The sequence below is a fragment of the Lampetra fluviatilis genome, chromosome 22 (assembly GCF_964198595.1).
Source record: "Lampetra fluviatilis chromosome 22, kcLamFluv1.1, whole genome shotgun sequence".
Taxonomy (NCBI): Eukaryota; Metazoa; Chordata; class Hyperoartia; order Petromyzontiformes; family Petromyzontidae; genus Lampetra; species Lampetra fluviatilis.
The window spans coordinates 13,717,076-13,729,920 of record NC_136296.1 but is presented as its reverse complement, the minus strand read 5'-3'; the positions used below and the strand labels follow the sequence as shown (position 1 = coordinate 13,729,920).

Here is a 12,845-nt window from a genome sequence, read left to right as displayed (position 1 = left end):
TCCAATTCTACAGCGTAGCCAGATGTGTAATGTAAACTAATGTGAATTCCAAATATGAAAATGATATTGCCCTCTTGGGGTAGGCAGGCAGGATGTGATGATGTGGAGGTATAGATTGGAATGAGCTGTTCACATGGGCATTGAGCAGTGCCCATAAGTTTAAGTCCTGAGCCACTGGTGAAGATTCTACATGCTTACGGCGGGGACAAGTTAATCCATAGGACTACAGTACAGTTATGTTGACTTCCCCGCAAAGTCCGAATTTTATCACCCCTGATGGGCTGAGTCCACCACCCAAACAGGATTTGGACTCACCGCTGAGCAATCCGACTTGGTTAACTCAGGCAAACCGTCCTTTGTCAAGGGATTGATCACGACTGGTGATGATGATTCGAAACAGTACCGGCACGGCTCGGGTCTGATGACAAAGTGGTCGTGTAAACGCGTCATGTTCCGGAAGTGGCGTCTCCTCCCCCTCCCCCCGCCTCCTCTCGCAGCCCCGCCCCTCATAAAGCCCCGCCCCCTTCCGCCACTTGACCCCCCCCTCACACCCGCGGCATTCTCTTCCGGGGCGGCTGTGTGCGGGTGTCATGGCCTCCGTGTACGACGAGGTGGCGATCCTCCAGGGCCGCCTCCAGCGCGAGAAGCATGGGGACAAGGTGAGGGTGGTGGTGAGGGTGGTGGTGAGGGTGGTGGTGAGGGTGGTGGTGAGGGTGGTGGTGAGGGTGGTGGTGAGGGTGGTGGTGAGGGTTGTGGTGAGGGTGGTGGTGAGGGTGGTGGTGAGGGTTGTGGTGAGGGTGGTGGTGAGGGTGGTGGTGAGGGTGGTGGTGAGGGTGGTGGTGAGGGTGGTGGTGAGGGTGGTGGTGAGGGTGGTGGTGAGGGTGGTGGTGAGGGTGGTGGTGAGGGTGGTGGTGAGGGTGGTGGTGAGGTCGTGGAGTGAAATGTCGAGTTGAGGGTGGTGAGACGAAGGGGTGGTGAGGTGAGTGGTTAGGTGAAGGAGTGGAGTTCAAGTTGATTTTGTTTAACCGAGTGAGAACTGGAGAAACCAGGATAGTCTCGTTTACAATCATGATCGTGGGGTATCAGCCTGCCAGTAGAGGGCGATAATTGCCGCTATGTATTCAATTGAGTAATGTTTCGAACTTAACCAAATGTGAACCCAGACATCGGCACACAATGGCCTATTGCGAATGACGTTAGGGGATCTGTTAGTGCACTGTGCGTATTGCCACAGTTACTACACCCCAAGTTATAATCAGGGCGGCCGCAGGATTCGAACCGTGACCCTCGGCTGCAAACGGCGACCGTGACACTGCTCGGCCGCGTCACCTCTGGGCGGGTTGAGGAGTCGGTGAGGTGTCATGCGGTGGTGAGGGTGTGATGGTGGTGAACGGGTGGGTATGGGTGTCCCAGTGGTCTCTTGTCATCCCGTGAGTTTCTGGGCAGCCTCCTATTCATTACCCCTTCTCCCCCATCTTCACATACCTCTTCACCTCTTCAATGTCCTTCGCCGAGTGATGTCTAAGACTTGAGGGTGGTGGTGGTGGTGGCTTGTGTGGGCTCACAACGTCGTGCGATAACCTGCAGTCACCGCTGTTGCTGTATTCCAGGTTTTAAAGATTTTGAAGAAACTGCACGCTTTGCCAGTCACGGTTGAGATTTTGGCGGTAGGTTTCCGTCCTTACGTCCACTCTAAAAAGCGCACGTTTATTTTGTGTTTCCCTTGTGAAGATTAGGAGACTCAATTCTGTAGCCAAAATGTAGGCCGTTTTAAAGATGACAAATTGCTGTTTTCAGATTGACAGGACTTGTTTTTACATTTGGAACATTTCACTCAGTCACTGTTATTTCATTTCCATGGATGTTTCTCCAACGTATTGCATTCTAAATTTGTTTTTCTCCGAAATAAAATGGACAAATACATTTTAGTTTCTTGATAGGATGTGTAATATTTTTTGTTTCTTAACGGGATGGGTAAATTTGTATCCACTTTATTGGTTTTTCAAATAACTTTTATTTGAATACTGCATGTGAATGACCCGAATGCAAAAGGGAATTGTAAACTTGATAAGAGACTGCATCTAGTAGTAACATGGAGCACACTGTTCATGTCACGGCCACACGGAAAATAGGCGGCGACAGCCCAGTGGTAACGTGTTCCCCACTTGTAGAGGTATGTGGTTATAATCTGGCAGGCCTCCCTCTGTAAATACCACTGGTGTATTCAGCAAAAAAAGTTGCTTTTTGCTTCAAAGTGGATGTTAAAGATTTTGTGACGTCACGTTTCAAATTCGCTAACTTTGAAAAAAACATTTGCAAATTAATTAATTTTGAATCGCATAGCAATCATCGCCCCCTACTTCGAACATTTGACAGGACCCTCCGGAAAATAAATCTTGAGACTCATTGGAAGGTTTTCTTGTACACAAGCATGTGAATAATCAATGATGTAATTGCGCACAGGAAACGGGTGTTGGAAAATCGGTGAACTCTCTGCGTAAAGATCCACGCGTGGGTGACGTGGCACGAGCGCTGGTGCTGGAATGGAAGAAGCTGGTGCCCCAGGATGAATGTGCGCCCCGTCCCATCTCCCATCGGTGGGTACTCTTCCTGAGAGGCAATGTGAGCGCTGGAGAACCAGGTGAGCGCTTGTGCGCACTGGTTCACAGGACACTGCTGTCAATTTTTCATTGGTCTTGAAACAGCAGATGCCATCAGAAATGCTGAGCTCAAGTGAGCTCAATCGCATAAAACATATCTCATTTTTTTGTGAAACAGGAGTGTGGAGCATGGCAGGAGAGACCAGCGGTATCCCGAGTACACAGCGGAGAACGCTCCAAGTGGCAAGTATTCCCAGGAGGGCGACGGGGACTCGGACATGGAAGACAGAGCGCCTCCACAAAGCTTTGTGCATCAGGATCACACGGCCCACAACAATATCGTCCACAAGCGACATGCGAACAAGGGCGGTGCGTGCGACATGAGAACCGTAAAGACAGTGTCCAGAGAGGGACTCCACACCACGTCAAAATCAAACAGCTTTGAGGACTTGACAGAAAAATCCGAGCTTCCCACGCCATCACTGGGAAAGAGCACACAGAAGCAGAAACACACGTCTGGGGATGGGAGAACAAAACACAAGGCAAGCAGGACTGAGCAGCAAACAGACATTCCCAGCACCAAAGCCGAGTTCAGCAGCAGAGATTCTCGAAAGGAAAGTAAGATGAAGCCTGAGAGGCAAGTGGCTCCGAGACACGCCAAGGGCTCTCTGCTGAGCGATGATGACTTTGACAGTCCCACCATGCCCTTTGAGTCCTACCTCAGCTACGACCAGCCACAGAAGAAAAAGAAAAAAAGATGTAATGAGGAGCCAGTTGGTGAGAAACTGTGGCGCAGCATGGCGCCGGCAGCAGAGGCAGTGGACCGAGCGAAGGGGGATGGCAGTGCGGAGTGTGTGGAGCCAGTGCCTGAAAGGGCATCGAGGAAACAGCCAGCAAACTCCGAAGGTCAGCGGAGACTCGAGAACCCCTCCTGTGCCTCCAGATCCAATAAGGCAAGTATTCCCATGCACACGGCCGTACCTCGTGCACTAACACACTCGCTGAGCACAGTGTAGTCAGATGGTCAAGGCACAGGATTCGGAGGTATCCCTGGAGCCTGCAAGAGTCTGGGAGGAAGCCACAGGGTCTGCAAGGGTCTGAGTGGTTTCTCCTCCAGGCCGGCCTGTACAGTAGTACGATGGTGCGGTAGCTGCTGGATGTCCAGCGTGCTTTATTTAACACAGAGCCCCTCGAACACTCGAGACGAGGTTAGCAACTTGGTCCAGCGGCAGAACGTGTACCATTTCTTGCAGAGGTTCGCGTTTTTAATCCAGCAGGGCGCCCTGTTTTATACTGCTGGTGTAAACATGCGCCGTCGGTTTCACAGTGGATATTAAAGATACAGTGACATTCGAAGAGTATGCCCTTGTGTGCTCGAGTCTAGGTCCAAATTTGTTGAATAAAAAATTGTATCGCAAATCACTTAATTGGTAAACACATAGCAGTCATCACCTCCTACTGTAAAAACACAACAGGACTCTGCTGAAAAAATACTCTATAGACAGTAAGGCTTTCCTGGATAATCAAGGTAATAATTATGTACATCTATGCTGACATTATGTACATATACCAGATGGCTGCTGTTCTGAGGCACATTTAAACAGTACCTGAGGTAACCTCAGCTGTTCGGGTAAAGCCTTTAGAAGAGTTTTACATTTATTGCAAACTTGTTACCACTACTGTTTGAGTACTGTGTCATCCATAAATTCCACAAAAGTGAGTATATTTGTGTACAGGTACACTTAATCCTCAGTGTAACTTACCAGAAAAGCACAATTTCCTTCTATACAAATCGGCATTTAATGCCATCAGTTCCTCCCACGTAACTAAATCACCCGAAACGCATCCTGATCTTGTCCGATCTCGGAAGGCACGCTGGATTGAGCCCGGAGAGTGCTTGGATGGGCGGCCACCTTGCATAACAGGTGTCATGTGCTGTGGGGTTATGTCGTGGGCAGCAAGGACATTGCAAAAAAGTCAATTGCTGCAGAATTCTATTTTTATACATGCGGGAAACGTTATGAGGACAGTCAAGAAAAGTGAAAATATTGTAAGTTCTGAGACAGTGGAAACGAGATGAGAGATGCAGGAAAATGCACGGGATGTAACAGGTTTCCCTCCAGTCACTTGTTAAGTGGTAAGCAGCAGGTCACAAAGGCCATGGGCCTTGTGGTTTAGAGCTCCCTCTCTGCCTCCAGCACAAGTACGAGGTGGTGCCCTCGCTTCCGGACATCACCCTGCCCCTCATTCAACCGAACTACCGGCCCCTGCCCTCGGCAGAGCTCCTTGAGCTCTCACCACAAAAGAAGAAAGGTAATGTCGTGCCGCCCCCCTCGTGTCACCCTCGTGTCACCCTCATCGTGTCATCATAGTGTATCCCCCATTGTCACCCTAAAGCACTGCACCTTGACCTTTTTACCTTATTGCTGCACGTGTTTAACCGTACGTACACGCGCTGTCTCCTTCACAGTGGACGTTGCATATCCTTTGACGTTATTCGAAGATGAGTAGGCCATGTTTGCTGGCATCATCGTTCAAATTTGAAGTATTCCTCGCAAATTCTTTGCAGAGGCAAATGGCAACATCACTTCCTTTCTGGTAAACTAATATCCACTAGCAGCCGGTGCGGTGTTTCTCCTTGTGCCTCACAGGGACACTTGCCATCACGGTGTCCCCTAGGCTATTAGTATACTGGAAAAGGTTGTGGTAGGCAAATCCGCGGTTGGTAAAGTACAGGGTCTATGGGATATCAGGGGGGGTTTGAGGAACCATGACCACGGTAAGACTCGTCATAGCTATATTAACATAATAAAACATAAATAAACATTAACTTTACATACCTTTAATATTCAGGGTAGAAGTCCATGATTATGACGATGATGGGGGAAGGGGTAGTTAGGAGAAGGGGCTCAGCCCAACTTCCTCTTCTTCCTCCAGGTCACCAGTGACAGATGAGTGGGCAGCCACAGAGGCAAGCACAGTGGCGCTGCTGGCTGAATCAGTGGTGTTGATTCAGCCAGCAGCAGTTATGGTCACTTTAGCACTTTTAGAAGCACTGCCAGCAAGACTAGCGACGCTGTCTATGCGCTGCGAGAATCGCAACAAAGCAGATGGACAATTGATCAGTTACACAGCGCTATGAGTAGCGCAGTGGAGTGGAGAACCATGGCCGTGCAAAATTTGTCATTGCGTGTTGCGGACTCCTGCTTACCCGTGGATTTTCAAAATTTCCTAGGTGCATTTGGTAAATTGGTATCCAAATAATAAACTCTGTATACATGAATTCCGTGGTTGGCGAGGAATTTCTGTATATAAAAACAATCACAGCTGGACATTGGAATAATTGAGAGTTGCGGAGGCATTTAAACACGCTCTAAATGCCAATCCTTATGTTATCGTTATGTTGCCACCCATGTATTGTCAGCCTCGTCGTGTTGTCGTCATCACGTTCCGTCACTCTCAACAACGTGTTGCGTTCACCGTGTCGTGTTGTCTCGTGCAGTGTTGCAGAGCTCCGTGGCTCCACTGGAGGATGGCTTCACAGGGAAACGCCTGAACAGCAAGATGGCTGTGTACTCGGGCACCAAGACGGCCTTCTTACCCAAGATGATGTCGCTGTACGAGCAATGCCTGCGCGTGCTGCAGAACAACATCGACTGTGAGTGCACACGAGCACGCTTTTCCCTCCACTGCGCCATGGCGCAGAAACCCCACCACATAAGTCGTAGCGATGAGCATCATGAACGCTGTTTGCAGCATCACCGGCTGTGTGCACGCTCTCTGGGTGCCACGCTCGCACGACGCTGTCACGTTGCCTTCACACATGTGGGTAACGTCGCTCTGTTGACTGCCTCTGGCCGCAGCCATTCACGAGGTTGGCGGGGTGCCCTATGACATACTGGTGCCAGTGCTGCTGCGTTGCACGCCGGAGCAGCTCTACCGCATTGAAGACTGCAACCCGGTATGTGGCACACGTCCGGGCTTGCACAGATGTCACAATACAGTTAAAATTGACTCTCTCACACACATCAATGTAGTGCCTCCAATGGCAGCATAGTTCATGTGAACCAATTACAAATACATCAATCCACAATAGTAGATTTTTACACTCGTGTTACACGCTTAAATAATGTATGTAACAATTGATTTTTGGAGCTTTATGCATCTGTATTATAAAACCAGATAGTTGGAGACTGTCAGGGCAGATGTTGGAGGACACTGTGTGTCGCGAGTACAGCAGCTGTGGGATCTGGTGGAGGGGAGAACGCATTGGCAAGGTGTGGTTACATCAGCGGCTTTGGCCACGATGACAATTTGATCTTGATAAGCCTACCAGAGTAATAAAGAGTGCACGTTGATGTCGCATTTATACAACTGATGGCCTCATCCATCAAGAGCTGTGGCCAAGCCACCTCCACTATTGCATGCCATCTGCCAGCGCTATGGACGCAGGTTTGATTGAGTAGCGCCGGGTGGGCGGTTGTGCTGAACACTTTTTTGCTGATAGAGCTTTGTGGAGGAGACGACTGAGCTGTGGGCGGGACACTGCGCGCGAGATTTCCGCAACGAGACGAGGCAGGAGTACGAATCGTGGCGAGAGCTGTACCTGCGCAAGTACGAAGAGCGGGAAGCACGCCTCAAGCGACTCACCCAGTCCATCAGCAGCACCCACTCCAGCAAACCTAAAGGTACGATGAAAGTTGATGTCGTTTCACCAGGTAAGAGAAAGCAAGAGGTGAGGATTGTAATAATCTTACCTATACAAGTCGTTTTCTGTCTGTCTGTCCATCTGTCTGTGTACGTAACTTGTGATGCTTTTAACTCACAGGCTGTGGGGTTCACGTTTCAAAAAAGTACCCAGATACCACGCGATAAGCCCCGGGGTGAGCCGGCGCTATTCGTATTTCACATCCGTCAACTTTAACGTAGTTAAATTAACAATTTATTACTATTATATTACTTCGCTGAACACGCGCCAAAGCATGCATCTCCGTGTGCGCGAGAACGCTGACACGTAGTTCCCATGGCAAGGCACACACGCGATCGGTGGGGGAAGGGGGGAATTCGCGTACAAAATGCAAAAAGAATACACACAACGCTGAGGTAAATTCTTCAAAGTGTGATGTCCTCTTCTCCCCCCCCCACCCCAATGTGTGCACTTACTACTCTTGGGTCGGTAGATACTAGAACTGGAGTGCGGGTGGGGGGGGTAGCCGCCCAGCCCCAGCCGGCCAAGGTGCCACCTCGGCCGGCTGCAGTCACGAAAGATTTAAGTCAAGATATCCTAGATACTATGATAGAGTCGATATATACTATTATAGAGTCGGTAGATACGACTATAGAGTCGGTAGATACTACTGCAGAGTCGGTAGATACTGCAATAGAGTCAGTAGATACTACTGTAGAGTCAACAGATACTGATATAGAGTTAGTAGTTACGACTATAGTCAGATACTACGATAGAGTCAGTAGATACTACTATAGAGTCGGTATATACTACTGTAGCGTTAGTAGTTACTACTATAGTAATTGGATACTACTATAGAGTCAGTCGTTACTACTATAGAGTCGGTAGATACTACTGCAGTCAGTAGATACTACTACGGTCAGTAGATGCTACTATAGAGTCACTATATACTAATATACAGTCAGTATATGCTACTATAGAGTCAGTAGAGACTACTCACTCTATTGTATGTAGGGTGTGTAGGTAAACAGTGAGGGGAAAAAAGTATTTGATCCCCTACTGATTTTGTATGTTTGCCCACTGACAAAGAAATGATCAGTCTATAATTTTATGGTAGGTTTATTTGAACAGTGAGAGACAGAATAACAACAACAAAATCCAGAAAAACGCATGTCAAAAATGTTATAAATTGATTTGCATTTTAATGAGGGAAATAATTATTTGACCCCCTCTCAATCAGAAAGATTTCTGGCTCCTAGGTGTCTTTTATACAGGTAACGAGCTGAGATTAGGAGCACACTCTTAAAGGGAGTGCTCCTAATCTCAGCTTGTTACCTGTATAAAAGACACCTGTTCACAGAAGCAATCAATCAATCAGATTCCAGACTCTCCACCATGGCCAAGACCAAAGAGCTCTCCAAGGATGTCAGGGACAAGATTGTAGACCTACACAAGGCTGGAATGGGCTACAAGACCATCGCCAAGCAGCTTGGTGAGAAGGTGACAACAGTTGGTGCGATTATTCGCAAATGGAAGAAACCCAAAAGAACTGTCAATCTCCCTCGGCCTGGGGCTCCATGCAAGATCTCACCTCGTGGAGTTGCAATTATCATGAGAACGGTGAGGAATCAGCCCAGAACTACACGGGAGGATCTTGTCAATAATCTCAAGGCAGCTGGGACCATAGTCACCAAGAAAACAGTTGGTAACGCACTACGCAGTGAAGGACTGAAATCCTGCAGCGCCCACAATGTCCCCCTGCTCAAGAAAGCACATATACATGCCCGTCTGAAGTTTGCCAATGAACATCTGAATGATTCAGAGGACAACTGGGTGAAAGTGTTGTGGTCAGATGAGACCAAAATGGAGCTCTTTGGCATCAACTCAACTCGCCGTGTTTGGAGGAGGAGGAATGCTGCCTATGACCCCAAGAACACCATCCCCACCGTCAAATATGGAGGTGGAAACATTATGCTTTGGGGGTGTTTTTCTGCTAAGGTGACAGGACAACTTCACCGCATCAAAGGAACGATGGACGGGGCCATGTACCGTCAAATCTTTGGTGAGAACCTCCTTCCCTCAGCCAGGGCATTGAAAATGGGTCGTGGATGGGTATTCCAGCATGACAATGACCCAAAACACACGGCCAAGGCAACAAAGGAGTGGCTCAAGAAGAAGCAGATTAAGGTCCTGGAGTGGCCTAGCCAGTCTCCAGACCTTAATCCCATAGAAAATCTGTGGAGGGAGCTGAAGGTTCGAGTTGCCAAACGTCAGCCTCGAAACCTTAATGACTTGGAGAAGATCTGCAAAGAGGAGTGGGACAAAATCCCTCCTGAGATGTGTGCAAACCTGGTGGCCAACTACAAGAAACGTCTGACCTCTGTGATTGCCAACAAGGGTTTTGCCACCAAGTACTAAGTCATGTTTTGCAGAGGGGTCAAATACTTATTTCCCTCATTAAAATGCAAATCAATTTATAACATTTTTCACATGCGTTTTTCTGTATTGTCTCTCACTGTTCAAATAAACCTACCATTAAAATAATAGACTGATCATATCTTTGTCAGTGGGCAAACGTACAAAATCAGCAGGGGATCAAACACTTTTTTCCCTCACTGTATATGCCTATGCGGGGGTAAAAATATTTTTTGAGGGGGGGGGGTCGACAATTTTCGAAAATCTTTTAGATCAACTATTTACCCCCCACTTTTTTTTTGGACTTCTGCAAGCCTCTTATAATTTTGTTGACAAATGGACAGACAAACGGCATGCCAGGCTTTCACAATAGCTTAGTATTTGTGGATGTATGTTTTTAAGAGAAGTTTCGAAATATATTCTTCCCCCGGGCAACACCGGGTACTTCCCGCTAGTGTAAAAGCAAATATAAATCGTCGTGAAAACAACTGCGGTACAGAAGAGTCCTCAAGGACATTTTTGAAGCGATGGAATTCCATGTGTTTGGGGCATTTAAGAGGGCCCAGCAATGCGCAGAGAGCCAGGGCACCAAAAGCGCCACGTGACGTGTCTGTGTGTCGGTGTCACCGTGTGACTCGTTGGTTTTTGTGGGTCGGTGTCCGTCTAGGGCGCCAGGTCAAGTTGGCATTTGTGAACACAACGGTGAAGCCACCGCGTGATGTGCGCCGTAAACAGGAGCGTCACGGCACGGGGCGTCCCACGCCTTTCGGTGCTACCGAGCGCTTACGGTACTCCTCAGCGGCAAAACATTGCGCCAACACTTTGCGGAAACACATTGCAGCTGTATGATCCATGCCTGTCGGTGTGCATGTGTCAGTCATCTCCGTAAGTTAATCCATAACACCTGGATCCGTCCCATGACCTGCTAGTAAGCCTCCAAAACTGTGTGTGGTCTCAAAGGTGCATCTAGACTTGCACAAGCCCTGTGGTGACGTAACCACTGACTTCGTGGCAAATGGCAGCTGTTGTGCTGGTGAGGGTAAGAGTGTCCTATCCATTGTTTGTGCATATGGCAGTGTTTTGGGAGCTACTGTATGAGTGTGTATGCTGTACTGGTATTGTGTGGTGTGTGCTGCATGTGTGAATGTTGATATAGTAGTAGGTGCTGTGCTGGTTGTATTGTGTTTGTTTTATGATCCCTGATGTCCACTGCAGGGACAAGAATCCTGTTGCCTTGGTTCCGTTGGGTGGAGAGGGTCATGCAATGGCGAGTGCAGGTGGGAACTCCGATGGGACATCCGTTCGACCGCGGTCGCTCAGCCCAGTCCCAGGACCCTCCTCATCTGGGTCATCAGCAGGCGGAGATAAGAGACAAGTCAAAAGTATGGCGCCTGGGACCACCCGACCCAACCACTTATAATGCGCAGTAATCATTTAACTGTCATTTAACAAAACTCAAGTATTTTCCATGCGTTCCATATATAGAGGCTATCGCTTTGTCTTTTACAGAAGTCGCACCGATGATGGCAAAGACCCTGAAAGCTTTCAAGAACCGTTTTGGCAGGAGGTAGACGTGTGGCGTGAAGGGAAAAGCCGTGCGAGGCGTAGGCACAGGACGGCGCCTGCACCTGGCAACGCTGCCGTGCTGCTTGAGCCCTGGGCCCCAGCCCCGCTCCTCGAACTGCTGCACCACTACACACATTCGGGCTGGCACTTCAAATTTTAGTTTTTAAAACTTTTTTTAATTTAAACACATTTTTAATATCCATAAAGGCTATCATTAAGAAACTGTAATGTGAATCAATGTTTGCAGTTTTCAGCATGAAGTAATCAAGTGAGATGCGAACGATGGGGGAAGTTATAAGGAAGCACCTGGCTGCCTGCTGTTTCTTCATCACTCGGACCGATGCTTCATGCTGGTCAATTGTAGACGCTGTCGCTCTCTAATAATGGCGCCGTTTTTTCACTGAAGGAACGCAAGAGACCCGATATCGTTATATTTAATATGGCAAAGGAAATAACTGTTGTCTTTAAAGAGATGGTTGATGGCCATCTGCGCTTGTGATTGCAAACCGGGAGACCCTTATACATTTCCCGAGGCAAAATGCCACGAAGATTACAAATCGCACTAAAACTACCGAGAGAATGCTGCAGCGTCTTTAGGTTTCCGTTGTGTTACCCCTTCAACTGCGGTGCGTGTGGACAGAGAGGCTTGCCCATACTTCCCTGTGATGCGTGGACGTCCATGGGGCCTCGGAAGGGCTCGAGAAGGCAGTGCATTGGAACGTCCGATGTCGGTCATTTTCACAATGGAATAGCTGAGCTCGGCCAAACGTGCAGACATGTTACACCGTGGTGTAAAGTGTAACTTAATACATTGTAAAATAAAAACACGAATCGTAGCTCATGGAGCTTCCAGAACATTTGTCTTATTCCGTGAGACTTGGGAAGGGCTACGGCCCTGTCACGCGCTCCACGTCAAACGCAGCTCCGCTGCTCGCTAAAAACTTGTGGTCGGGCTGGGGTCTTGGTCGACACGTTGATTACCACCGTCACGTGTCTAGTCTGTTGCTGGAGCCAAATTAGGCTGCCCCACTACGAGGTGAATGGGTAAGTCCGTGTTGTGGCAGCAGCCGTGACGGACTCGTGCTGCTGCCAATGTGGAGTTCTGCTCGCAGCGAGAGGGCTTCAGGAGAGAGTCCATGTCGTTATAAAAATACAATCACGACGTTTCTGGCGCAACACAAGCGTCCGTCATGAGGTGGAAAAGCCATGGCTTGCTGCTGATGCAGACTGATTTATTTTAATGTTTCTACCTACGTGACTTTATCGAAAGAACCAAAGAGTATGGATTCCTGCAGTCACGAAAGCTTCAAATCAAGATGAGTCCATGTGTTAAGCGCAGACCAGAGTGGGTTGCGGTAAATAGTCCATAATTGGGTTGAATGTTCAGTCGCACAGTGCAATTGGTGTATGGCACTACTGGACTGCAGTGTTTTCGTACGGATGTTAAACTCAGACGTGCATGTGACAGCATAACCTGAATCCAGACCCACTGTGCGTGTACTGGGACCGTTACTATGACGGGGGCAGAGGCTTACACGTGGACCCAAGCAGCTGCGCGCCGCCACTTCCTGACCAGA

General features: G+C 48.6%; 1 protein-coding gene across 3 annotated transcripts; it reads left to right on the top strand.

The window, feature by feature from the left end:
• Window positions 1–558: 558 nt before the first annotated feature.
• ELOA (elongin A) lies at window positions 559–12,102 on the top strand. 3 transcript variants are annotated; one of them, XM_078866586.1, is made up of 11 exons: window positions 559–659; window positions 1,611–1,667; window positions 2,464–2,597; window positions 2,779–3,553; window positions 4,799–4,913; window positions 6,103–6,258; window positions 6,464–6,561; window positions 7,108–7,288; window positions 10,370–10,490; window positions 10,918–11,084; window positions 11,212–12,102. In XM_078866586.1, exons 1-11 carry the CDS (start codon window positions 591–593, stop codon window positions 11,271–11,273), a joined length of 1,935 nt encoding a protein of 644 aa, XP_078722712.1. In that variant the 5' UTR covers window positions 559–590; the 3' UTR covers window positions 11,274–12,102. The 3 variants fall into 3 exon arrangements, with proteins under 3 accessions (XP_078722712.1, XP_078722714.1, XP_078722713.1); XM_078866587.1 differs by lacking the exon at window positions 559–659 and having other exon boundaries at window positions 2,464–2,641; XM_078866588.1 differs by lacking the exons at window positions 7,108–7,288; window positions 10,370–10,490; window positions 10,918–11,084; window positions 11,212–12,102 and adding an exon at window positions 6,783–7,072.
• The last annotated feature ends 743 nt before the right edge of the window (window positions 12,103–12,845 follow it).